Source organism: Ceratotherium simum, chromosome 39, assembly GCF_057802395.1.
Source record: "Ceratotherium simum simum isolate JZ-2026a chromosome 39, ASM5780239v1, whole genome shotgun sequence".
NCBI classification, from domain to species: domain Eukaryota; kingdom Metazoa; phylum Chordata; class Mammalia; order Perissodactyla; family Rhinocerotidae; genus Ceratotherium; species Ceratotherium simum.
Genome location: NC_141938.1, coordinates 11,807,903 through 11,834,678, shown reverse-complemented (window position 1 = coordinate 11,834,678; position 26,776 = coordinate 11,807,903). Strand labels below are relative to the sequence as shown.

Genomic DNA, 26,776 nt, shown 5'->3' with positions numbered 1-26,776 from the left:
GCGCCTTCTGTCGCTGATCTCTATATATAGCGCGGTCAATCTAATCGCGACGTGTGGGAACGCCTTCCCCGTGACGTCATCACTCAAGGACCGCGGGGCATCCCGGGACGGGAGGGAGAAACTGGCCCTCCTCGCGGGCTCTCGGGCGCCGTGCGCATGCGCCTCCCCACTCCGGAAGTGAGTCCAAGGAGGCCGCGTCACCATAGCAACTGAGGCCTTCTCTGCTGCTTCGAGCCGCCGCTCCGCCACCTGAACCTCTTCGAGGTTCATTTCCTCCCCCTGCCCCGGGGGCCCCCATCATCTCACTAAATGATCGGGCCAGGGGCCCTTGTGACGTTGGGCTGAGCCGGGAGGGGTCAGGGACTGGGTGGGGATGGGGCGCGACCACCCCACGGGCCGCTGGCGGGATGGGTCTTTGCAAGTCCAAGCTGCCCCAGATGGGCAGGTCCCTGAGGCCCCAGGAGAAGGGTAACATCGCGGGGGTGGCTGGCTTACTGGGGGGAAGAGAAGGAGGCTGTGGAGGGCAGGAGGGAGGTCCTGGTACCCCATCCCCCAAGTCCAGATGTGCACACGCTCCCCCTCCCGTCCCCACCGTGGTAGTAACACAACTGCGCATGCTCACGGATCAGCCATTCATTGATCTACTGGAGCGCCTTCTGTGCTGGGTTCTGGGCGCTCCGCGGTGGCTGTATCAAACCAGCTTCCTCTCCTCTTGGAGGTTACAGTGTAGTGGAGGAGACAGTCTCAGAAAATGGTATCTACAACCCAGGAGGGAACAGGACTGCCACAGGGAAAGAGCAGCCGGCTCTGAGGGCTCAGGGAAGAGGGGAGGTTTAAGCAGGGCCCTGCGGGATGTACAGGAGTTGGTTAAGCAAAGGGGGCTGGAAGCAAGACACCAGAATTGCACTATAAACTATGGCACTCCATAGACGTGTCTGATAGCCGTGGACATTTATTCCTCACCCACTACTCTATGTCAGGAACTGTGCCAACTACTAGTAATATAGGGACAAGCGAGACAGAAATAGTCCTTGTCCTCATGGAGTACAGGGTCTGGCTGGGGAGACAAACAACGAGTAAACAGGCAAATCAATACTGATCGTGGCTGTTGCTGTAGAGGAAATGGGGTTCTGAGACAGGGAATCATAGGGTGGGAGGTTCTTTAGACAGAGCTTAGAGAAGGCCTGACGGGTGAGCTGCGGCCTGAAGGCCCTGGGGCAGGCACTTCTGGGTGCAGGGAACAGCAGGGGAGGGATGAATTGGGCAAGTTCAAGAGACAGAAAGGAGGCCACTGGGACTGGAACGGAGTGAAGGAAAGGGAGGGTAGTATAGGATGAATCGGGAATGGACAAGTCCCCGCCCCCCTCTGAGCCTCAGTTTCTCAACTGTAAATGGGGTGATAGAGTCATTGCCGTGCTTCAAGGAAATGCTGTGTGCAAAGGGCCCGGCCTGCTCAGGTTCACATCCTTCTCCACAGCAACCCGCAGCAGCACTAATGCACGACATGCCTGGATATACCATTGGGCGTGGATGTGCACCCCCGGATGCCACCCTAGGGCAGAAGTGGGTATACCTGCAGACTTGTGTCCAGTGTCACCCAAGGACACGCACTGAGCAGTGCACACAGTCACATCAGCGCCCGCTGGCCCCTACAGGCACCAACCCCTCTCCCTCTTCCCCGGGCTCCGCAGACATCCTCAAGTCTCCCCTGATCGTCTTCGTGATGGGCGGCCCAGGCTGTGGCAAAGGGACACAGTGTAAGAACATGGCGACCAAGTATGGCTTCTGCCACGTGGGGCTGGGCCAGCTGCTGCGGCAGGAGGCCCAGTGTGGCACCCGGCGGGGCCAGAAGATCCGTGACATCATGCTGCAGGGGCTCCTGGTGCCCACGGTGAGAGCCCAGGGTGCAGGGGCAGAGGCAAGAACCGGGTATGTGGGGACAAACTTCCTGGGAAGGCCCTGTGGGAGCCGTGGCTCCTGGCCTGGCCACTGCTTTGCTGGGCTGGGCCTCGGTGTCCTCAGCTGTCAAATGGGACACCAGATGGACCCACAGCAAAAGTCTGTAGTCGTGAGGGTTGGATCACATCATTCCTATAAAGCACTTGGCAGACTGCCTGGCATTTAAGAAGCGCTCAATAAAATTAGCTAGTATTTATTCCCTTTGTGACTCTGGACATAGATATCATTCCCCTTCTGCACCCCTTTCCTCACTTGTAAAATTAAGTCACCCCAATGCCTACCTGTCAGGTGGTAGTAATGAATAAATGAGACCAGCAGGCCTGGCACATGCTGGACACCCACCCAGAAGACGGTTGCTGTGCCCAGTTCTCAGAAGCGCTTCCGGAGGCCCCTGGGGATCAGAGCACATTCAGAATCCCGGGTGCTAGGCAGGGCTTGTGTTTCCCCTAACTCACCTGAGGTCCAGACCGAGCAAGAGGACTGGCTGAGGTGACGGCGTAGGCGAGGGCCCCCGGGTGCTGAATCCAGCCACCCCTTTCCTTCCCAGGGTGTCATTCTAGATCTGATCAGCGACAACATGTTGTCCTGCCCGGAGAGCCGGGGCTTCCTCATCGACGGCTTCCCCCGGGAGCTGACGCAGGCCAAGGAGTTCGAGCGCATTGTGAGTGACCCCAAAGTGTGTGAGGGTGTGGCGGGACGGGAAGCTGTTCCTCCCTCCCCACCGTGGCTGGAGATCAGAAGGGGTGAGACTCAGGAGAGAGGAGATGACAAGAGGGAAATGGAGTTTTCTATCATCAAGGGACAGTCAGGAGATTGTTGGAAGCTTCTAGAACTGGGGTGAGTCGCTGGTGAGCTGAAGGCAGGGACAAAGTCATTTTAATGTCTTCCTGCACAGTTCCTGGCACCTCGTAGATAAACTGCCCACTGAGTAGCAGGTGGATTTAGCATCATTTCCGGTCCATAAAGATGGAATATAGTTATTCAATCATCTATTTATTCAACCACCTGTCCCCAAATAGTCCTTGAGAACAGACTGTGTCCTCGAGAGTTCATGAGACAGACTCAGGCCCTGGTCTTAGGATGCCAATAGACAGGCACGGAGCAATATGTGATGTGCAAAACAAAACAGAGAAATTTCTGGCAGTGGTTAGCGCAGGGAAGAACGGAAGACAGAATGCCGTCCTGGGGGGACGCGAGTGGGCTGTTTCAGTTTGGATGGTCCATGCGGCCCCCTTGAAGCGGGGACATCGGCCAACTGAGCGATGAAGGAGGAGCCAGCCGGCGCTGGGCAAGTCAGAGTGAATTTCTTCAGGTTATTGTTACACGTCAGCCACGCTGACTTTAGGAAAAGGCCCGTCCGGGCACCCGAACAGCCATGACTGGAGTGTCTGGAAATGGCTGAGCAGGAAGAGAGACACTGGCAGTCCGCAGGCCTCTGGGCTTTTCTGGAAATGGCTGGATTGGAGGGGAAGTGCCTTCAGGGAAGTCCAGGTGCATTGAGGGAGTCAGACAAAGGTCACCGGGCCTGGGGCCCCATGGGTGGGTGGGGCCCTGCCCGTTGTCCCCACTTCCATTGAAGCCATTCTGTCCGGCTCATTGTGATGAAGATAACGGGCTCCCTCTCCTGGTCTGGGACCTCCCAGGGCAAAGGCCGGCTCGTGGATTTTTCTAGTCCTCGTCCGCCCTGGGCCAGCGCCTGGCCTAAGGTAGGTGCTCTGCAGCGTTGAACACTTTTTTTTTTAAAGTTAGTGGCCAACCTTCAAAAATCGGGAGATGCCACATAAAACTCCCAGCTTCTCTTGAAAACTGCCTGACTTGGCAGCACGGGGCCTGCACGTCCCCATGGCAACAGCAGCGTGAACTCATCCCGAGCTTTTTACCGAGCCCAGTGCTGTTCTCGACACACGGCACGGATGAACTCTGATCTTCCGGAACATTCCAGAAGCACGTGTCTCGCACTAGCACCCCGCTTTTTCAAAGAGGGGTTGGGGAGCTTGGCCAGAGTCACACAGTTTAGGAGGTGGAGGCAGGACTTAGGCCTGGGCGGTCAGGCTGTGAGCCCCCAATTTTAACCATGCCACCATTCCACTGTGGAGGGGGTATACCCCCTCTGCCTCACCGTGGTCCCCCTACGCCCAGTTCCTCCCTCACAGAGGCCCAGCATCCTCCACCATTTAGGATCTTGCTTGCATTGTGGTTTCATGCTAAGAGGAACAGAATGCATGCTTTTCCCTCGTACCCGTGTGGCTGTCAGAGTGAGAACATGAAAGAAAATGGGGCTCTGTGTTACGAGAGTGGGTTTTCTTTGCAGAGAATTTTCTAGATGTCTGAGACCCACCTGGCCCCTGTAGGCCTTTGAGTTTGTGGTGGCCCCTGCCTTAGGGTCTGTCCAGCGTCTGAGTTGGAAGGCGTCCCCGGAGCCTCCCAGCTGGGCCCTTCACCCCTGATCCCACTGGGCTCATGCGGCTGTTTTAGGCCATCTTTGGTGCGAGTTGGTGCAATGGGTCTGGCTTGAGGCTGGAACTCCAGAACAGAAGTCTCCGTGCACAAGAACACAGTACCTAGGAATTCCTCCCTTTTCTATTCCTGCTCTCTCCACATACACTCAAAACACCACGGGTGGGCTTTTGGGGTCCAACATGCAGAAATTCACAAGAAGCCAAGGTTGGACGCCACCTTGCCATTCCCGGGGGACCAATGACGCCATTTTGCAGACAGGGAAACCAAGGCCCAAGAAGGGAAGGATCCCTGAGGTTGGCCCCTGCCCGGTGGGAGGTGGGCTGGCCTCGTTCAGGCACTGGCTTTGGAGCCACTGAGACTGGGGCTCCAATCACACTCGGCCACTTTCTCTATCCGCACACAGACCGCACAAACGGGTGGGCCCTCTGAGCCTCAGTTTCCCCATCTTCCACGAGTGCAGACAGAAATGCTACAAGCATCTCCTGATGGGGGTGGAACTTACTCCCGTGACAGTTTCACGTCTGTTTCCGAGACTGCATCAGGCACCTCTGCCCCTGTCCTAAGAACACAAGCTCCGGGCAGCGAGGCCCGTGGCTGTTTGTTGAGAGCCTGGCCTGGCCCGTGGCGGACCGTGCATGTCTAACAAATACACTGAAAGCCCCCCAGGAAGCACTGCGCTCAAGGGGTGGTGGGGAGGACCAGACAATGCACGGGCAGCTCCAATTATTCCAATCAGGTTGGACGGCATTGGAGCATCCATGAACAGTCTCCCTATGACGCCCAGGGACACGAGGCCCATTTATCTGGGCTAATGTTTCTCCTTAAGTGTCACCTGCATCGAGGGACAAAAGATGATTTTGGGGGTTCACAGAAGAACATTTTCAAATAATTACGTATTTTTGAAAACTTTTTATTAATCAGAGCCTCACAGGAAATTGCCAAGGTGGGCGAGAGGTCCCCTTGCACCCACCTAGCTCCCCCTGGTGGGAGCATCTTATTCGTGTGTTGTCCAGTATCAGAACCTGGCTGTTGGTATGTATTTGGTTTTACAGTTTCCTCCACGCAAGTAACGTTCACGTTCCACCTACCAAAGTGTTATCATTGCCTTTAAAAAAAAAAAAAGTAGAAAAAGGAAGTTGGTGGAATTCAGAGTCTTAAATAACAGCGCTGGCTGTGAACAGAAAGGTAGTCTGGAAAACTTCCACTGAAGTCAATCGATGAACGTTCACCCCACAAAGCCTCGCACTTGGAAGCACGGGAGACAATGGAGACACCCGGGTGGCCGTCCTCGCCAGGAAAGAGAGGTGTCTGTGGTATTCGTGTGGGCTTAATCCTTCCTGAGCGGAATGCCAGCAAGGAAATCTTTGGTATTTCTGCGATGCCACGTTTCAAACCCGCACAAAATTGGACTGGTCTCAGGAATCTCCACACACCCAGATCAAACCATTATCATGGCCTGGCCACGCTCGCGTTATCCATGCCAAAACGTCTGGTCGCGATTGCCGAGGATGTGTTTTGAAGGATATCCCGAATCCCACTGTTTCCTCATCCCACTGCATCCGGGGTGATGAACATGAATCCCTTGAGACCAATTGATGCTCAGTCCACATTCACATTTTCCCACTGTCTGAAAAATGTCTCTGATTTCAAGTTGGTTAGATTTAGGAGTCAAATGAGGTCCATGCCTTGCTAGGTCTCTTCTAATCCAAGACAGACAGTCCTCCTGGCTTGCTTCCTCCTGCCCTTGACACGTTGAAATTCTGGGTCAATTATCCTGTACAAAGTCTCATGTTTGGGATCTTTCCACATGCTTCCTTCCTCATGGTATTTTTTTTTAATTTTTAATTTTTGGTGAGGAAGATTGGCCCTGAGCTAACATCTGTGCCAGTCTTCCTCTACTTTGTATGTGGGACGCCACCACAGCATGGCAAGATGAGTGGTGTGTAGGTCCACGCCTGGGATCTGAACCTGCGAACCCTGGGCCACCGAAGCAGAGTGCGCAAACTTAACCACTATGCCACCGGGCCATCCCCTCACGGTGTTATTTAACTTGTCTCCTTCCATCCCTCATTTACCCTGTACACTGAACATTAACTACAGGTGTACTTAGATTGTGGTTCTATACATTTTGTGCTTTTTTTTAACCCATAAACATTTGAATATATAGTTCTAAAGGATGAACTTTTGTAAAATCATAACACTTCCGTTAGCACAACTTAATATCCTTCATGTCATCAAATAACCCATCAATATTCAAACTTCCGTGAACATCTCAAAATTTGTCTCCTTACATCTTGTTTTCCTCAGAATTTAAGTAAGGGTGACCCACTGCGATTGGCGGCTGTGTCTCCGATGTTCCTTTGCATCTATAGGTGACGTGCTCCTTCCATCTGTCTGTCTTTTTTTTCCTTGCAATTTTATTTATTGAAGAAACCAAATTTTTGGTTGTCTTTATTTTGCATAGTGTGGATTCTGCTGATTGCAAAGTATTTCTTACCATGTTCCTCTCTCCTCTGTATTTCCTCTAAATTGGCAGTGTGTCTCGAGTCAGCTTCAGGACTCAAATTCCATTTTTCAAGTGCACTTCGTAGGCGGTGATGTGAGGCATAATAATGCTTAGTTGTGTGTTTGCTGTGGTCGGTTTATTTTTTAAATGTGTTCAAATGTGTTATTGAAGAGGAATCAGGTTTCTGAATGTTCACTGGGGTCCAGGTGGTGGACACGAGAAGGTGGGAAACACAGCGCTTGCTGAATTCACTTTCTGTCCCGTTCTGACAATGGCGGGGCTATGACATTCTCTGTTCCTCCATGGTTTGGTTCCTCCCCTGGTCAATGAATCAGTGCGAACTGGTGTCGAGCGCTGTGATTCGATACTTTTGTATTGCGTAATTTCAGGAGGCTCCTACCTGCCCGGTTGTCCCACTCTTAGGAAGGGGTCTGCTATGGGCTGAATTGAGTCCCTCCAAATTCATATGTTGGAGTCCTAACCCCCAGGAGCTCAGAATGTGACTGTATTTGGAGATGGGTCTTTAAAGAGGTGATTAAGTTAAAGGAGGTCATCAGGGCAGGTTCTGATCCAATGACGGGGGTCCTTATTACAAGAGGAGATGAGGACACAGACATGACAGAGGAGAGACCAAGTGAGGACACAGGGAGGAGGCAGCCGTCTACACGCCAAGGAGAGAGGCCTCAGAGGGAACAAGCCCTGCCACCACCTCGATCTCGGACTTCCAGCCTCCGGGACTGAGGGAAAATAGAATTTCTGTTGAGTCACCCGATCTGTGGCACTTTGTTGTGACAGCCCTAGCAAACCCCTACAGGGTCAGATAGTGACTGCTCTAAAATGCCCCATCAACCTCTTACCTCATGGTTTCATTCATTGCTGATCTGAATCAGTTATTTCATTAGATGTTGCGAATTTGTAATTTTCTCTTCTGACCATCTTTTCCACATCGATTAGCTGGAATTCTTCCCTAAAGAACTTTCCTTCCTCGACTAGGGCTATTTGGTTATCCTGAAATACAGTTCCTACCAGACGGGTGGGACGAATGCTTAACTCCTTCCCTTTCGTGGCCAGTTTTCAGACTAAGAAGTTGATGTCCTAGTCACCTCTGATGGTGACAGCGAAGTTCGTTATTTCGTCTTCCTTTCTTTTGTTGTCTCTCATGACAAACCCGTGGGTCTTCCGATATATTTAATGGGTTTCAATCAATTGTAGTGTTTTTATTATTGCTGTTGCTCAGGCTGTCACATTTTTGGCCCAGAGGAGATGCTGACACTGTGTCCTTCTGGACACAGCCCCACTTCACACGGTCGTCTTGCTTTCTGGCCCAAGACCTCCCATCCCCGGACCTTTCACACTTCCTGCCCAGTCCCGGAATTGGTCGTTTCTCCAAGGAGCCCGCCGTCCAATGTGGGTGCCCGTGCTACTCACTGCTCTTGTGTTTTCACGTTTCCAGGCCTTTCCAGCGGACAGAGCCAGGAAACACACACTTTTGAAAGGGAAAAAAAAAAAAAAATCACAAGTTCATACTGATTATTTCCAGTTCATACTTAACATCACAGTGTCTTTACTTCTCTTTTCTCTTTCCTGAAAAATGTTGCTTCCTAAAACCATGAACACATGCATTTGCATTATTCCATTAGATGCAAAATAGTTTCCAAATAATACGCCAGTATTAACTCCTAAGAATCAAACTACCGAAGGAAGTTTAAGATTTCTTGGCAGCTCTGGTTTTCCTTATAATAGATCTCACTGTGGATTTATAATAAAAACACCAGGTTGCTTGAAATAATTATTTTCTCTGTGTAGTTATGGCATGACATCGACACACAGTTCGTACATTCATTTCAGGTTTTTTTTTGGTGAGGAAGATTGGCCCTGAGCTAACATCTGTGCCAGTCTTCCTCTAGTTTGTATATGGGACGCTGCCACAGCATGGCTTGATAAGTGGTGCATAGGTCCATGCCAGGGATCCGAACCTGTGAAACCCAGGCCGCCAAAGCGGAGCGCGCAAACTTAACCACTACGCCACCAGGCCAGCCCCTCAGTTTGGTTTTTGATATTTAGGGATTGCTTTTTTGAATTTGTAAATTATTTAATGATTCCAAAGTCAAAGCCACATAAAAATGTATATCCAGAGAGAGCTTGTTTCCATTCATCCCTATCCACCACCTACCCCAAACTGTGCCCTCCTTTCCCCATATGCAACCATTCTCTTTAGTTTTTGATTTTCCGTTCTGGTGTTTCTCTTCGCAAATATAAAGCAGGTGTGTGTGTTCGTGTGTCTGTGTGTGTGTGTGACCCTCCTCACACAAAAACTAGCATTCCATATATACTAATCTTCCCTTTTTTTTTTTTTTTTTAACTTTACAATGTATCCTGAAGATCTCATACCAGCATCAAGAGTCTTCCTCGTTCTTTTTTGCAACTAGTATTCCGTTGTGCGGCAGTGCCGTGGTTTATACAGCTCGTCTCCCATGGACGATAAGTTGCTGGACAACTTAATGATAGACGATAAGCAGTTTGCAGTCCTTTGCCATTACAGCCAATGCCACGCTAACTAACCTTTGCGTGGCGTCTCATATCTTTGCTGGCATCTGTAGGATAGGTTCTTAGGAGTGGGATTGCTGGATTAAAGAGAAATGCATAGATTATTTTGCTAGATAGCACCACACTCCTCATTCTGCATTGCCACCAGCAAGAGATGAAAGTGTCCATTTCCTCACAGCCACACCCACAAGGATGCTGCCAAACTTCTGGGTTTGTGTCACCCTGCTTAGGCACGAAATAGTATTTCAAGGTAGTTTTAAATGGGCATTTCTCTGACTATGAGTAAGGCCGAGCATCTTTTCCAAAGTTGAGGGGCCATTTTCATTTCTTTTTCTGTGAACTCACTCTTGATATCTTTTGCTCATTTTTTTTTCCTGTTGGTCTTTTTCTTCTTGATTTTTAGGAACTCTTTATATATTAGGGATATGAGCCATTTTCGATACAGGTTGCAATCTTTCCAGTCCTACGTTAGAAGGGAATTCGTCTGTGGTTACTTTAGTACTTGTATGGTCTTCTTTCTTACATGTTACCTCTGATCTTATTTGGAACTTATCCTCATTTTTGGAATGAGGTAATGATTCAATTTTTTTTCCAAATTGTGATCCAGTTTTCCCAGCATCCTTTAGTTAAAAGTCTGTCCTTTCTCCATTGACTTGTGATGTCACCCTAGCCATATACCAACTTTCCATATTCACTCGGGTCTATTTCTGGACTTTCCCTTCTGTTCCAGGGGTCGGTCTGTCCGCTTGTGCACTCTGCTTTAATTATGGCGGCTGTATTAGGTTTTAATATCTGGTAGGGTTGAATGCCGCCTCCCCCGCCCCCACTGCCCATGGCTTTATTCTCTGCCCAGGTTCTCCTGGTCATTCCTGCTTGTTTATTTTGTATATGAATGTTAGAATCAACCCAACTCCACTAAAAATATGTTATCACATTGAAATTATAAACTAATTTAGGAAAACTTGGCTCTTTTATAATGTTGAGTCTTCCTACCCAAGAACATTTGTATCTTCCTTTTGTTCAAGTCTCCTTTGAGTCACTCAGGAATATTTTATTTAAGTTTTCCTTAAAGATCTTAAGACTGCACATTTTTGGAAAAGTTTTCCCTGAGTAGCTTATACTTTTATTTTTGTTGCTGTGGTAAATGGGGCTTTTTTATTTCTAACTGGTGACTTTTGTATACATGTAGACTATTGACTTCTGTATGTTAATGCTATATCCAGTTACTTTATCAAATTCTCTCAAGTCTGTACTAGTTTGTTGATTTTCTTGAGTTTTCCAGAAATATAATCACATTATTTACAAACAGACATGGTTTTACCTCCATCTTTCCAGTTCTGGTTTCTCAAATTGCTTTCTTTCATCTCTTTGCGTTAGCTAATCCTCTCATACCTTACACCAAGTCACAGTGGCAATAGTGGGCAATTTTCTCTTGTTCCTGACTTTAGTGGGAAAGCAAGTTTCCATTAAGTATGATGCTGGCTGATGCTATATTTATCAATTACTAGTGTTTTTTTTCCCCCTAAATCAGGAATGCCTGCTGAATTTTGTCAGTTGCCCTTTCTTTGTTTATGAGGATGCTCATGTGACTTTTTCTTAAGATGTTACTAGAATAAATTGTATCAAACCATCCTTGCTTTCCTGGGATGAATCCCACTTGGTTGTGATTTCTTTTCTTTCTTTTTTTGTGAGGAAGATTGGCCCTCAGCTAGCATCCGTTGCCAATCCTCCTCTCTTTGCTGAGGAAGATTGTCCCTGAGCTAACATCTGTGCCCATCTTCCTCTATTTTTGTATATGGCATGCCACCACAGCATGGCCTGATGAGCAGTGCGTGGGTCTGTGCCTGGGATCTGAACCTGTGAACCCCAGGCCACTGAAGAGGAGTGCACAAACTTAACCACTACGCCACCGGGCCGGCCCCTTTGATTTCTTTTTTAATGTGCTGTTGGATTCTGTTTTACAAGGACATTCTGGAGGAGCTAGGAGGAGGTGGAGCCTGCAGTGGGCAGCCATGGAGATCCAGGAATATGTACCTGAGGTGGGGCCAGTCAGGGAGGCAGATCGGTGGTATGGGCAGTGGTGAGCCGGGGACACTCTTACCTTCCCCTGGGCAAGAGGAAGGCGAGAGAAAACTGCTTCAATCCATCCTAAAAGGAGTATTTCAATCTAAATACCCATCAACGAGGAACTAGTTAAGTCAATTATGGTACATCCATACAGCAGAATACTATATAGTGGTTAAAAAGAACCAGAGGGGCCGGCCCCGTGGCTTAGCGGTTAAGTGCGCGCGCTCCGCTGCTGGCGGCCCGGGTTCAGATCCCGGGCGCGCACCGACCCACCTCTTGTCCGGCCATGCTGAGGCCGCGTCCCACATACAGCAACTAGAAGGATGTGCAACTATGACATACAACTATCTACTGGGGCTTTGGGGGAGAAAAGGGAGAAAAAAAGGAGGATTGGCAATAAATGTTAGCTCAGAGCCGGTCTTCCTCAGCAACAAGAAGATTAGCATGGATGTTAGCTCAGGGCTGATCTTCCTCACACACAAAAAAAAACCCAGAAACCTCCTCAGGTGCCAGTGTGCAATCATCTCCAGTTATACCGTGTGCAAATCAGTGTCTTCACCATTTGTATAAACAAGGAGGAAACATATCAGAACCAGGCTTGCTTGTACATCATATGCCTAAAATAGCTGCTGAAGGAGACACAAGAACCAGATAGCTTGGGTGCCTCCAGGAGAGTGCAACTGGGCGGCTGGGGACAGCGAGGAGACTCTTCACTCTTTCTCGTTTGTGTAATTTGGCTTATGAGCTCTGCCCATGTCCTACCTATCCAAAAAACAAACAAGTAAAACGAGAACTCGGAAATAAGAAATTTAAAACGGACCCACGGGGCCGATTCTTCTTTCCCGGCCCATACAATCCTAGATTCCTGATCTCTGGGGGGGTCCCGGGGCCACCGCGCCCAGCCTCTTCCTCATCCAGCCCCCTTCGTGGACGCCTAGGTGGGCCGGGCCCCCAACATGGTCATCGTGTTTGACTGTTCCATGGAGACGATGGTCCAGAGGGCGCTGCGCCGGGGCCAGGTGGAGCACCGGGCGGATGACTGTGAGTCGGCCATCCGCCAGCGCCTGGAGACGCACTACACCCTGTGTGAGCCTGTCCTGACTTTCTACCAGCAGAAGAACCTGCTCCGAAACGTAGGTACCTGGCCCTGGGGGAGCGAGTCCCCCTTAAGCAGCCCAGGGGAATCCCATCTCCTCCATGAGGCAGTCCGGGCTCAGGCTGCAGCCTCCCAGCTATGGCAACATTTAAGGTCTAAACAGAATGCCTGGCTCCAAAACTGCAAAACTAAATGCATTTTAGGGCATATATACAAAACATAAGATTATGACAACTGGTCAACCACAGCTCAGTTCAATCCAGCCATATAGCTCCTCAAGGTAGAAAGCAGGCATATCTTCATTCTTAGTGACCCACCCAATTCCTGTACTTTTCACTGTTATGAAGATGGGCAACTCTGGTGATGTTCCCATCCCCGACTGAAGGTAGGAGCATGAGATGAGGCTAAAGTGAGGGACAGATGCCCCGTGGAACTAGCTTCAACCAGCGAGGATGAGACGGAAGGGCCGGTGGGTGAGTCCCTGCACACTCCTCCCTCATGTGGCCTGTTCCGAGGGACCGCAGCTCCACACAGCTCGTGGGGCCGAGTGACCAGCTGTCAGTCACACGTAACCTTGCGTGGCAGCCTTCCTGAGCCCGTTCCCTCTCCCCTCGCTTGCTCGGCCCTGGACTGCACCTCCTGATTCTTTATAGGCACTTAATAAAAAGAGGCCTGTGAGCTGGTTTCTCCCTTGTCAGAGGGGTGGAGAACAAGGTCCCTGCTGTGACTCAGAACTGACCCCTTTTCTCCCCCTCCTCTAGATCTTGGCAGAAGAAGCTCCAGAAAACATTTTTGCCAAGTGCTGCTCTGTCATCGAAAGCCTGCGGTGAGACGGGAGGGCGCTGGGGTCTCTGCCTTTCCCCTCACCCCAGGACCTGCACAGGCTCAGAAGGGGGCAGTGCCTGTGAGGTAGGCTGTCTGGCGAGGGGACCCCAGAGTGACAGCATCCGCCCCCCCTTCCTGGGCCCACTGTAAGGCGGGGCACCAACAAACACCCCCACAGGGGCAGGTCACAGGCTGTGGACGGCCCCACCTAAAGGCGGTAGCTGTTGCTGCCTCCTGCTTGGTGCTGCCATATCCGCCTATGGGCCCAGGCACCCAGATTCTGAACGTGAAACCTCATTTTTAAGCATCGGTATTCAACCATAAGTCCACAATGAACACTCCACCCATACAGTATGCCACAGATGCCACCCCTGGGCGAGACAGCTCAGGTGGCCCCTCGGTTCAGTCTCCCATCCTCATCCTTGGGAGGCCGTGGCCTGCCACCAAGCACTGCACCTGGCACCATTTCCTTGAACATGCCAGGTTTCCACCTCAGGCTCGCTAAGGAAATAGGCCACAGCCAGGCACGGATCAAGGCCAGGCTGACTCCCGTGAGGCACGGCCTGGGTTTGCTGTGTGGCAGACCGCATCCATGGGAACACCTGTCCCCAGGGATTCCCCCTGGGTGCCTTGCTCCCCAAGTTCCCAGAGGGATAAACGGGGTGGGGGGAGACCGCACCGCAGGGGCTCAGCCCATTCCCTTCCTGCAAGGCAAGAGCACAAGGGCAAAGTTTTTGGGGGACCATACCCCACTCTCATCGGCCAAGCATTGTTCCTCTTCAACTTTACGAACACAACTGCGGCCAGCACGCAGTTTTAGACAAAAAGCACTTTATTTAACCAAAAAAAAAAAGGGGGGGGGGTGGTTAGGAAAGCACAATGCGCCTGCAAAAAACTATTTTCTCTTATAATTGTTTTCTTAAAAAAAAAAAGAAAAAAAAAAGAAAAAAACACAACACAAAGCTTGTAATTTCCAATCACCATTATCAGGCTTTTACAACATCTATAAAGAACAAACATCTGCTTCAAAACTCTACAGGGGGAGGAGGGAGGGAGGGAGGGAGAGTGAGAGAGAGAGAGAGAGAGACACGGCACCCAGCAGACACGGGGAGGTTTTGTTATCATTTATTTGTGAAGTTAAAAACGAGCGATAAAAAGTAAAAACTGCCATACAAGTTTTTTGTTTGTTTTGTTCTCAATTTGTTTTCAATGTCCTCTTTAACAGATGAAACACGACAGACCAGTCCTGGGGGGGATGGGAGGGCCGCAGGGGAGCCGAGCGAGGGCGGAAGGACAGAGAGGAGGAGCAGAGGCCGAGGGGCTCACTGGGGGTGGGGGGTGGGGGGTGGGCTTTCCTGCAATAGAAACACCTGGTCCAAGGAATGTTCCAACTCTAACTAAAAAAAAAAAAAGAAATAGCAAGAGTGACTTTGTTTCCTTTTTAAAAGTTTATTTTAAAAACACGAAGAGGGCCGAGGGTGGCAGGGAGAAAATGAATTGCTTTCCCCTGAAAAAGGCAGTTTCAGGAAGGCTGGGGACGTATAGAGATTTTTATATATATATATATAATTTTATAGGTTTTGTTTTGCTTTCTGTGTTTTTTATTTTAAAAATTTCTTTTTTTTTTTTTGCAGAGATTTTAGTTCTCGCTATCTTCTATGGCTGGCTCAACATGAAGGATCCCAATTTTGAAAGAAAAAAAGCATGTGAGACACACAGAATGAGCGAGAGAGCGAGAGCCCGGCGTCGCCCGTGCTGCGACCTCCACGCCACTCACAGTGAGGGCTCCCCCATACCCCCCCCACAGCAGCCATCGCTCTCTCGCCAAACGGAAAAAAAAAAAAGAAACAAAAAAAAGCCCCCAAACAGAACAAAATGGAAAAATAATAAAAGATTTTCACAGATGAAGAAGTTCACATTCATTCGATTCATTGAGCCTGCGGAGAGGGAAGAGATAGGAATTGGTCACTACGGGGAGGGGAGGAGGGGGCAGGAGACTAGGGGGACAGTGGCGAGGAGGGGCCAGGAAGCCCCTCTCCCGAGCCTGTGCGAGCGCAGGCTGGAAGGATGTGTTTGTAACTGTCTAGTCAAGTGCTCTGGGGGTCGGCTGAAGTCAGACTGGCTCCTGATGGAGGAGAGAGAGGGACACCAAGGCAGGGAGGAGAGAAGCGGGGCCGCAGAGAGAGAGAGAGAGGGAGAGAGAGCAGGAGAGAAGCGCGCTCAGGGTCTGGAGGGAGGAGGGTGCCCTTCGTCTTCAGGAAGCGGGCGGCTCCCGGCGCATCACAACATCAACAATCTCAGAGATCACGGAGTCCCCACAACACCCCTGTGAGGTAGGTTGGAAGGTGGCAGCGATCGTCATGCCCACTTCACAGACAAGACCGGGACACAGAGGCGGGCGCGAGAGCAGAGGCGGCTGAGCCCAGGCCGGGGGAGCGCGGGGCCCCGCGGCCAGGCCCCTGGGCAGGCTCCCCACGACCGGCCAGAGCCAGGGCTGACCCACGTGGGGCCGCCTGCAACACACACAGTCACTTGGACACCGGGGAAAGATCATGGGTTTAAAAATAAAGGACTAAAAAGAACTAAAACCAAAAGTAATGCAGAAGAGGGGAAAACAGATCCGTTTTCTTCCCAAGTGGCCAGATTTTGAGTGAGCGAGTTAGCAGCCAGGACGGCGACCAACGGTGGAGCGACGGCCCGCCCCCACCCCAGGACTACCCACCAGTTCAACAGTTCCACCCGGCGTTTGTCTCCGCTCTCCCCCAGCATCACGACAGCGGTACACAGGAACAAGCGGGCCGGCGGAGGGAGGCCTCTTCGTTTAACCTCTGGACCCAGCGCACACTGCCCCCGGCTCGTGGGGGCTCCCGGAGACCTCTGGCCACACGGCCCCCGCTGCAGGCATCAAGGACACACCCCGCAGGGGAAGGGATTGCCGGCGCTACCCACTAAGGCAGGATGGACGGTGGCCGGGGGTTGGAAGGAAAAAGGAGGAGGAGGAGGGTGGCAATTCCCACTTGCCTGCTGCTGTCCCTGCTGTGTGGGTGGAGGCTGGGGGCCGCCAGGACCTGGGGTCTGTCCGTAGTAAGCGGCCTGCTGTCTGTAATATTCAGCCCAGGCGGCACTGTAGTCCGGCTGGGAGCCTGGGGGCGCTCCCGGACCCCCTCCGGTGGCCACTTGAGCTGCGGGGGCACAGAGGGTGAGTGAGGACAGCTGGGCGAGAGTGGGCCGGCCCCGCCCCGCGGCCCCCGGCTCACCTTGCTTCTTGTAGTACTCCTCCCAGGCCTTCGTGTAGTCCTGCTGTGGCGGCGCTCCGGGCTGCTGGGGCTGCTGGCCTGCGGAGGGGCCGGAGAGGTCAGAGAAGAGCCCGGACGCAGCCCTCCCGCCGCCCGCTCACTGGAGCCCCTGCCGCGGCCCCACACTCACCGATCTTCTTGTAATACTCTTCCCAGGCCTTAGTGTAGTCCGACTGGCCGGCAGGTGGGGGCTGGGGGGGCTCGCCCTGGGCAGGCGGGGCCGCGGGGGCTGGTGCGGGGCCGGGCACGGGGCCTGGGGGCTGCTGGTAGTAGTGTGAGTAGTAGGCGGCCCAGGCAGCATTGGGGTCGGCGGCAGCCGCGGCGGCTTTGTCTGCGGGAGGAGGGAAGGCGGCCTGAGGCGTGGAGTCCAGGCAGCCAGCCCTGTGGCCCCACTGGGTGCCCAGGCCTGTCCTGCCCCTCGCCCGGGCGGCCTTACTTACTTGGATCGTGAGGAGCAGGTGGTTGCCACTGGGGGTAGGTGTTGCCCCAGCCCTGGGGGGGGTACTGGTGAGGAGGGGGGCCCCCGGCACTGCAGGAGGAGAAAGAGGGAACACATGAGCCAGGGCCGCTCCTCGAGGGGCAGGGACGGCTGCAGGAAGCGGGCCCAGGCCCAGACCCCCGCCTGCGTGGAGCCCCTCGCCCAGGGAAAGGCGTGAGACAGACAAGGCAGGAGACACAGGCTGTGTCAGCCCAAGGATGCGCAAGTCCCCAGATTCAACACGCCCGGATTTATACACAGGGTGGAAAAGAATAGGATCAGCGCTTGGGGTGTCTTTTAAAAATGGCGCCTGTGAGGCAGGGGGCTGGACGGGGTCACGTTTGGGGCCTGTACAACCAGCACGCCCAGAAGACGGGATGGATCTCTTGGCAGTGCATGGAAATGGGGCCTGCTGCTCTTCTCGCCAGCATGGCGACCCCACCCCCTACATCCCAGGAAGCCGAGAGAATACTCACTGAGGGGGAGCCCCGGGGGGCCCCTGATTGAAGGGGCCGGGGTTGAAGGGCCCCATGGGGCCGGCAGGGCCTGGTCCCCCAGGGCCTGGTCCGACTGGGCAGAGGGGACCCTGAAGGAGAACGGGACAAGGTCAGCGGGGAGGGAGACAGGAGCCGAGCCCCGGCTCCCAGCGCCTCCCTGAGCCCACCTCAATCTTCTCCTCGATGAGCTGCTTGGCGTGGTCAATCTGCTGCGGGGAGCCCCGGATGATGAAGAGTTTGAAGTTGGGGTCCCCGTTGGGCGGCAGCTGCCGGGAGATCTCTACGAAGGCGCCCGTCTGCTGGTTTATGGCTTTCACGTTCTCACCACCTGTGGGGGGCCGCAGACAGTGAAGGGGGGTGGGAGGAGAGAGTGGGTGAGGGACGGAGCGTGGAGGGATCTACTCACCTCGGCCGATGACCAGCCCGCACTTATGAGTGGGGATGGAAAAGGTCATCTCCCCGCCAGGCGGGCCCCAGTTGCCCTGGCCCCTTCCTCGGCCCCGGCCACCCGGGGGCATGCCAGGACCCCCTGGAGGGCCCGGAGGACCACTCTGCAAGACAGGGAGATGGAGGGTGAAGGCAGGAAGCCAGCCTGGCCCTGGGACTTCCCTGGGCGGGCCGGCCAGCCCCCTGGGACCCCACCAGCCCTCACCCACCCTGAGGCTCTGGAGGAGGTCATTGATGATCCGCGCTGCGTGCTCGCACCGGTCCGGGGGCCCCATTATGTGAGCTATCTTCTCGGGGCCCGTCCCGTCGTCTGAGGCCAGCACCCAGAGAGCAGAGAGACGGATTTACGAGAGAAGCACAACTCTAAACCCTTGCAGCACTGCCTCTCCAAAGCATCGCTGTGCCAAGTGGGGTATCTGAACCACCTCAGACTCCAAGCACCTCTCACCACACTCCACGTACTGAGGAGCCGGGAAGGAGGCAGGCGGGCCCACGTCCCCAGAGAGGGAAACCAAACAGCTACGGCAGGGGGCGGCCGAGGCTTCTTTCTGCACTCGACACCCCCAGAACTACCCAATGCATCTTACAGGACTCAGAGCAACAAGCCTCTGAGAAGTAACAGAGGGCCACTCCCCTGACAGACCTGCCCCCCAGACTCTCCCTGGGGCCCGGCAGGAGCCCGGAGCGGGGGGAGAGGGATCCAACTCAGCTCAGGGCATCCAGGCCGCCCTGAGGGAGGGGCCACTTGGTGGGGAGAGGGAAGGGGAGGTCCAATGGGAGAGGAAAACATACTCCCTTTGGACTTGGAAAGGCTGCCCACCACTGGCTCTCACGTGGCTGTCCCACGGAGGAGTAGACAAGGCATGTCCTGATGGCCTAGGACTAACGAGGCACCACAAAGAGGCTGAACAGACCAACCACGGTGCAGGCTGCCCACAGGGGACCCTAAGTGACCCTGAGAGGACAGAACCGGCCAACAGCCACACCGCCCGGCCTCTCCTGGGCGTGGCCCTGACCTTGCTTGAACTGTATCCGCACGCCGGCGTCGTTCTGGATCTTCTTGATCATCTCCCCGCTCCGGCCAATGACCACACCGACAGAATGCCTGGGCACTGGCACCTGAGGAGGGAGGTAGGCAGAGGGGTCAGCTGGGTTCCGGCCCCGCAGCTCTGCTGCCCAATGGCCACGAAAGGAGCCATCCCTGCCCCACAGCCCTCCGCCACGGGAGGCCTGCACTCACATCAATGCCCCCGCCGATCCGGGATCCATACTCGTTCCGGTCCCCGAAGCCGCCCTGGTCACGCTCCCGAAGGATGTCCATCACCATCTCGCAGGCTTGCTGCAACACCCAGAGCACGGCGCACACGGTGAGTCCTGCTGCCCCCCAGCCCCGGGTCTCCCCCGTCCTGAGGGATCAGGGGCCTAAGCTAAGGCCCGACACACGCGTGCTGAGCTCATTATCTGCCACCCTGAGAGGCAGGCACGCCCAGCACCCATTTTCCAGATAAGAAAACGGAAGATCAGAGTTTAGGCCACTTCCTCACGTACCGAAGGCCGGGAAGGAGAGTTCAGCACAAGAACATTTGTTCTGCGCTGACTTCCAAGTCAGCGTTCTTAAAAACCTCTCCACTTGACGCTCGTTCATACAAATCTCCAACAAATGCAGATCCCAGCCGACCCGCCCGGCCTCACTTTTCCAGAACCCCCACCACCCCAGGGTGCACTCACCTGCACTTTGTAAGGATCGCCAATGATCCGGAGAGGTTTGTCCACGTTTGTGTTCTGGGAACCGTCTTGAATTAAAATCATCTTCACTCCAGCTCGCTCCTGCACAAGCAACACTGACTGTCAGGGCTCGGCTTTGGCAGGACTTTCTGGGGCTGGTGCACGCCGGGGCAGGCGTGACCAAGAGGACAAAGACTGGTAAAGCAGGCAGTGTGTGAGACACACACACACAGGAAGGGAACTTTCTTGAGATGGAAGGAGCCTCTGTCCTCCATCCTTCCCCCTCACCTGCAGCTGCTTAATCGTCTCCCCGCCTTTGCCGATGACCAGGCCCGCCTTCCCGGCCGGGATCATAATCTCCTGCACCGTGCCGTTCTGGCCGCCGTTGGCGTTGTCATGGAACTGTCCTGGGGGGCCCCCACGACCCCGAGAGACGATGTCATCCAGCATCATCTTTGCTTTCCTGGGAAGGGGAAGAGGATGCCGTCACTTGAAAGAGAACTGGCCCCGCAGTCCACCCAGCTCAAAGGGAAGAAGGCGCCTCCGACATGTGTGTGTGACAGATGACGAGGAGAGTCCAGTCCCTGGGGCTGGGGTTATCCAGGGTCAGGTTTCCCAGATCTTAGGAGTCGGAGGAATCAATGGGTCAGTACGGCCCTCTGGAGAGGGCAGGGGTTGAGGGACATGGGGTGGGGGTCACCCCCAACTTTCAAAAGCATCGAGAGGACTTCTGACCACTCCCCTCGTCACAATGACAGGCCCACCAAGGACTTACTGGACAGACTCTGGGGCTCCTGTCAAGGACACGCTGCGCTCGGGCAGGCCGCCGCTGTCTGGAGAGAAAAGGAGATAAGATCAATGCCTTCCCGGGTCTGAGGACACTGGAGGTGAGGAAACTTCCAGAACAACCAACGGCCACTTCTGCCACCATCTGGCTGCCTGACAAATCCATTTACTTCCCCAAACACCTGGGAGGCTGCAATATACAAGGCTAAGGTCAGGAAGCTTCAAGTCCAGCAAGGGAGACAGAACTTGTGCGGAAAAAGATGAGGGGGAAGGAGAGGCAGATTCCAGAAGGTCCAAAACCTGGGCCCCTCCCACCACTGATGATCGCATGAGCACCACCCACAACCAACAACTTCACACGTGCTAGAGCAGGTCCTCGGGAACCCCGTAGGGCAGGCACCAGCAGGTGAACTGAAAACTTGGGATTGAAACCCAGGCCTGACCTCCAAGCTTCTTTCTACTGTATCCCCCCGCCTCACATCCTCCTGCTCGTTTTCCACCAGTCTAGTTTAGGTGGCAGCTTAACATAATGGTTCAGAGCAGGGACTAGGCGAGGCTTCTTGTATACAATTCTAGATCTTCCACTCAACCCTCCCCACTAACTGTAAAATCAAAGAAAACAACAGTCGCAGCTATACCTTGAGTTGCTATACGAGTTGAGCTACTGCGCCTAGCCTGGCACACAGAAAGCACTCAACAAACAAAAGCCAGTCTATGTCACTTCTAGAGTTAGGTGGTTATTAAAAAGAAGTGCAAGGGGGCTGGCCCAGTGGCGCAGTGGTTAAGCGCGCACGCTTTGCTGCGGCGGCCCAGGGTTCGCAGGTTCGGATCCCGGGCGCCCACCGACGCGCCGCTTGTGAAGCCATGCTGCGGCAGCGTCCCATATAAAGTAGAGGAAGATGGGCACGGATGTTAGCTCAGGGCTGATCTTCCTCACAAAGAAAAAAAAGAAACGCAGCGCCAGCCCCAGTGGCCTAGTGTTCAGTTCCCAGGTGTGGACCTATACCACTCGTATCTCAGCGGCCATGCTGTGGTGGCAGCTCACGTATGAAAAAAAGAGGGAGACTGCAAAGGATGTTAGCTCAGGGCAAATCTTCCTCAACAAAAAAAAAGAATAAAGAAGAAATGCAAAGACCTAACCCCATCCCCACCCAGCCCAGTGCCCACTCTGGCACGAATCTGGCTCTCTCATACCTGGAGAGATCTGGACTTTGCAGCCTGAATCCTGCTGGATTTTGTTGATCTGTTCGCCTCCTCTGCCAATGACTAGGGGGAGAAGAGGGAGAAAAGCAGACTGATGGGGGGAGCCCAGCACTGAGATGACAGCATGGCAGGGGTTCCCAGCCCCACTGATGTTCAAGGGGACAGCAGCCATGTCCAAAGCTCCACCGTCCTCCCCACCCAGAAAGGATGGGGGAGAGCAGAACACGGGAGGCCCTCTCAGACTAAAGCTTCTGGGCTGCAGGGGCTCCCAGGACACTGGTCCCCAGAGGGACAGACAATGGGCATCCCCGACCACGCTGACCCACACTCACTTAGTCCCACCATGCCGTCTGGGACCCTGTATTCTTCTGTCATTGAAGTCCTGCAAAGAGACGATGAAAGTCAGTCTCAAGGGGGAAAGAAGTGGAGGGAGATGGGAGAGCCAGACGGTGTCCTGGAGAAAAGGCCCCTCAAAGCCACGGCCCCTGCCCCTGGGGGCCCTCGATGTCTCTGGCCTCTGACACCGCTTCCACTGACATGGGGACCAAGACCCCATGAGCCCAAGCAGAGTGTGACCACGGCACGAGGCTCCCTCTCCCCACAGCAAGTCACTCAACTCAACCTCTCGAGGGCTCAGCTTCCCCATCCCGGCCACGAGAGGCTTGGTCTGGGGCAGCACTGCCCCTGGCCTGGTGCTGCCCCACTCGCTCAGGGCGAGAGTGAGCACCTGGACACTTTGACAGCAATCTGACAAAGTCATTTTACATCTGTTGACTTTAATTAAAAAAAAAAAAAATTGACCTTATATCTTTTTCATTTCATTTTCCTAGTAAATCATTTTTATTGTATTTTACAAAACTTCCAGCTCATTAAAAAAAAAAAGAAACAATGTAGTCCTTCACAAAGGATTTTAAGTCAGGTTGACTGAGGTCATGGGGGGGTGGGGGGAGGTAGGAAAAGAACCCCAGGCTCCACCAGCTCTCAAGGAACAAGCATCTGCAGAAGGCAGATGAGAAAACCGAGGCCGGTCCCCAACCTTTTCTGGGAAGACGGATGTCTGTGCTTCTGAGTGTCCCCGCCCAATGAAGGAAGCAACAGGGTGTGGAGACCACCCTTGCATCATTATAGCTGAGGGCCGCAACTCTCTCCTCCCTGTGGCCCAGACGGGGATGTACGAGGGACGAATGCAGCTCCTCTGCCCTTCCGTCCTCTCTGGTCGACCAGCAACGGAGGCAAAGCCCTAAACAGTGCAGCTCCCAGACAGAGCTCCCCCAAATCCGTAAGAAAGGCCAGAGACAGCTGACAGACAAGGAAATGACGTGTTCCCTGAATCACAACTTACCTGGGGGGAGGATGGATGGGGCCAAGCTGAGAACTGATGGCTGCAGACAGAAAAGAGGAGGAAAGATTGGCCTGGTCCTCTTTGACCCTGCACACTCTGGCCCCAGGTCCTCCTGCCTGCACAAGGGGCCACTAGCACTTGTGACAGTGCTTCTGAGGGTTCCCGAGCACCTGGGCGCTACGGACCTCTCCTCACACAGCACACACAGTGAGTACTTCTGCCTCAGTGTCTGGGGGTCCGGGATCCCTAAGGCTCATACACCCCAGATGATGAACACCTAGAGCCTCCATAAAGGAGAAGTGCTGTCTGCTCCGTGCTCCTAGTTCCTGATTCCTACAAACCTCTCACGACCCTGAGGCTGCCCTCTGCCCGCGTCCCCCAGTGGACTTACAGTCTCCCTGGGAAGCGAGTTTCTTGCTCTCCGGTTGGTCTGTGAAAGAGAGAGGCTGTCAGATGCAGCTCCCACCCACCCACAGCTGCCTCAGATCCGATGCTGGTGCCTCACGTCCTGGCACACAGGCCCCCTCCCCCAACACCAGAGCCAAGACAAGAGAGAAGCAGAGACCCAGCCCAGAGGGGGACCAGACTTCATCAACTCTGCCACTGCACTCAGGGTAAAGCAGCCCTTGATAATGGGGGCACAATGATGGCCGCACTGAGTCCTCCCAGCTTAGGACGGGACCTGCCTTAGGGGCAGGAGGGTCCTCGATGAAAGCAGTCGGGCTGATCACCGAGTTCATCATTTTGACTACTGTGGGTAATACTGCACACCCCAGGACCAGTCAAACTTTGCTTCTGTGGGGCCTCAAAAAACCGCCAGCATTTCCCCAGCCCACCAGGAGGGGAGGGCCGATCTTGAGAGCTTACAACTTGGACCTGGTCACAATAATCTGCCCTCCTCTCAGCCACCTGATACCTCAGGGCGGCAGACCAAACAAAAAGAACGAACAAAGCTGGGATGGCTGAGGATTTAAAAGACCAAAATGGCAGCAGGCTTCCCCCTCCTCTGAACCACATTCAAACAAAGGCCCCTCACTCTCTACCCCCAGCCCTCCCTCCCAGCAGACAGTTACCTCCATCTTCTAACTGCCTCTTTTGGCCCCCAAAACCAAAATCAGGAGTGCTGTTATTCACTGTCGTAGCAGCGTCGCCTCCAATTTTGGCTGCGATCTAGAAATAAAGTTGTAAGCACAGAAGAATTACCACCAGAACAACCCTCCACGGTGCTCAGATCAACTTCTCAGAACATCTCTGGCTCATGAAAACCCAACAGCTCTTGCTGCTGGCCTGGGAGTGGCTTCCCCCTGATTTAGGGAAGAGCCTGCTGGTTTAAGACATTCTAGAAAGAGTTTTCACCTGAGACCTCAGAGTTCAAGAGTTATCCAGGAATTTCAAAACTCCCTTTCTCGATGGGATTTGTGCCTAAATTGTTTGTGGTCAGACTGTAACCCACACTGACTTGTTCTAGGAGTGAATGGAACCACAGGGCAGGCCCCAGGGAGGGTCCTCCCGCAGGTCATCTCCCCTGGGAAAACTTTCAGACACCTCCTCGCCCGAGCGCCCGGCGCAGAGAACCAGAAAGCATGACTACAGCCAGGTTCTTCTGGGATGCTCAAGAGCACAACTTGTCTTTACCTCCTTCACCCTCAAAATTTTTGCATTTGTGGAACAAATCTCAGGGAAGCTTTAGCTTCAAGGCACCTGAAATCTTCATTGGACCAAAATGAAAGACCCTTTTGGACCACACGTTACATCTTAGACACACGAAGAGCAACTTCAAATAAATCCCAACCCAACCAACTGAAGACTAGAATCTGTGAGATTATTATAAGTTTTCCAAAGAAACACAAACCACGAGCTAAGAATCTATCTTTTCACCTCTCTTATTTTATTTTTTTTGACACCTGGAGCCAAAGCTCTTGGGATGCCCAGATGGGGCCTTATCCCAGCCCAACAGACACCACCAACCCGCCCCCCTCCAGTTGCAGCTGCTTCTCAAACCAGACAGTTCGGTGGGCGCCCAGATCAAGCGCACATTATAACCGGGTAGATCCGACTCCAGAGGTGAGAAAGCTACAGATCACACTGGGCGGGAAGAGGGCGTGCACCTAACGGGACCTCCCACCCTGCCCTGCAGGCATTGGGACAACCCCCAGAAAGCACTTGATCGCCTGCTTCCTGAAAGGGGCAGCGAAGTCCTCCCTTTCCACCAGCCTCCTCCCCTCCAGGCCGCGGGGAGGCTGCGAACGGAGCTGGGGAGGTCAGCCACACCAGCATGTGACACTTCCCTGTTGTCATCCCGCTTCCAGACAGACTGATGGGACCCTCTCCTCCGTCCCCAAAAGAGACAGACCATGCTTTCAAGCCACCGGAAGCATCCACCAGGTGCTCACCCTCCCCATGTCGCTGAGGGCCCGGCCACTCTGGCAGCAAAAAGGTTCCCTTTCCACTTTCTAGGCGCGAGACGAAGAACTTTTTCCCCCCAAAGTCCTCTCATTCCGGCGAGCGGGCAGAAATGGGACTGGGTTGCGGGGAAACAGGACTCACTGCCCCGATGGGGAGATGGGGGCCGGGCAAGACCTTCCCCCGGGAAGGAGGACCCTTTGCTTCCAGGAAAGGGGGTATGCCCTCGTGGAGCCTCAGGGGGGTTCCCAAAGTGAGTCCCCGCGCCCTAGGGCCCCTGCACACCCCGGGCCGCTCTTCGGGACCCCCCCCCGGATACCCCTTCCCCGTGCAGGGGGTCACCCGCACTCGAGGCGCCCGGGCCCCCGCCTCCCGCCCCACGTGACCCCGCGGCGGCCCCGGTCCCCCCCCCCGCGACCCCGCGCGCGCACGTGACCCCGCCCCTCCCCGCCCGCGCGCGCGCCCCTCGGGCCCGCGGCCTCCTCACCTGACGGGCCCGCTGCACGGCGTCGGCGAAGGCGTCCTTGCGGATCCCCGGGCCGCCCCCGCCGGGCGGCTGCGAGGGGCCCCGGCCGACCCCCGCCCGGGCCGCCGCCGCCGGGGCCGCCGCCCCGGTCCCCCGCGCCCGGCGGGCCCGGCGGAGGGCCTCCCCCGGCGCCCCCGGCTCCCCCGGACCCCCCGCCCCCGCCGGCGGGCGGCGGCGGCCCGGGCGGGGGTCCTCCGGTGCTGTAGTCCGACATGGCGCGGCGGGGCCGGGCCTGGCGCGGAGGCTGAAGCTGAGGAGGAGGCGGCGGCGGCGGCGGCTCAACGCGGGAACAAGGCCTCGCTCCACACGGCCGCGGAGCACTCTGGGAACCCAGCGGCTGGGAAGACGGCGAGGGGGGAGAGGGACGCCCCCTCCCGCCGCCGGCGTGACGGACGGCACCGCCGGGCCAATGGGAGGCGTCCGCCCCTCCCCGGACACCAATCGCGGGCTCCGGAGGCGGGCGGCCAATCGGAGCGCCTCGAGACGCCGTGGGCGGGAGGTGCCGCGTGACCGACAGCTCTCGGAGGCAATAGGCTGCGGCCCGCCGGCGCTGGGCGAGCAAATCGAGGCGATCCGAGAAGCCGGGAGGCCCAATGAAGCGAGAGTTCCAGAA

At 54.5% G+C, this 26,776-nt stretch overlaps 2 protein-coding genes across 4 annotated transcripts; one reads left to right on the top strand and one right to left on the bottom strand.

The window, feature by feature from the left end:
* The first annotated feature begins 543 nt into the window (after nucleotides 1-543).
* On the top strand, nucleotides 544-13,534 carry LOC106803696 (adenylate kinase isoenzyme 1). 3 transcript variants are annotated; one of them, XM_014796020.2, is made up of 4 exons: nucleotides 544-1,891; nucleotides 2,507-2,620; nucleotides 12,478-12,672; nucleotides 13,397-13,534. In XM_014796020.2, exons 1-4 carry the CDS (start codon nucleotides 1,334-1,336, stop codon nucleotides 13,463-13,465), a joined length of 936 nt encoding a protein of 311 aa, XP_014651506.2. In that variant the 5' UTR covers nucleotides 544-1,333; the 3' UTR covers nucleotides 13,466-13,534. The 3 variants fall into 3 exon arrangements, with proteins under 3 accessions (XP_014651506.2, XP_087281760.1, XP_087281759.1); XM_087425634.1 differs by having other exon boundaries at nucleotides 2,507-2,650; XM_087425633.1 differs by lacking the exon at nucleotides 13,397-13,534 and having other exon boundaries at nucleotides 12,478-13,090.
* Nucleotides 13,535-14,569: 1,035 nt separating this feature from the next.
* KHSRP (KH-type splicing regulatory protein) lies at nucleotides 14,570-26,377 on the bottom strand. Its single transcript, XM_087425630.1, is given in 20 exon segments — nucleotides 14,570-16,642; nucleotides 16,718-16,795; nucleotides 16,887-17,087; nucleotides 17,197-17,285; nucleotides 17,711-17,820; nucleotides 17,899-18,059; nucleotides 18,138-18,282; nucleotides 18,388-18,488; nucleotides 19,195-19,297; nucleotides 19,419-19,517; nucleotides 19,907-20,005; nucleotides 20,192-20,366; nucleotides 20,679-20,736; nucleotides 21,884-21,955; nucleotides 22,225-22,274; nucleotides 23,235-23,274; nucleotides 23,626-23,664; nucleotides 24,308-24,404; nucleotides 26,125-26,212; nucleotides 26,214-26,377. Coding segments are annotated over 20 exon segments (2,247 nt in total). The 3' UTR covers nucleotides 14,570-16,364.
* Between the last annotated feature and the right edge of the window lie 399 nt (nucleotides 26,378-26,776).

Bases quoted from the DNA above. Each gene is read 5' to 3' on its own strand.
- LOC106803696 (XM_087425633.1), top strand. From the start codon at position 1,334: ATGAATCGGGAATGGACAAGTCCCCGCCCCCCTCTGAGCCTCAGTTTC. The intron at 1,892-2,506 runs GTGAGAGCCCAG...TTTCCTTCCCAG, and splicing joins AGGGGCTCCTGGTGCCCACG to GGTGTCATTCTAGATCTGAT. The intron at 2,621-12,477 runs GTGAGTGACCCC...GTGGACGCCTAG, and splicing joins CCAAGGAGTTCGAGCGCATT to GTGGGCCGGGCCCCCAACAT.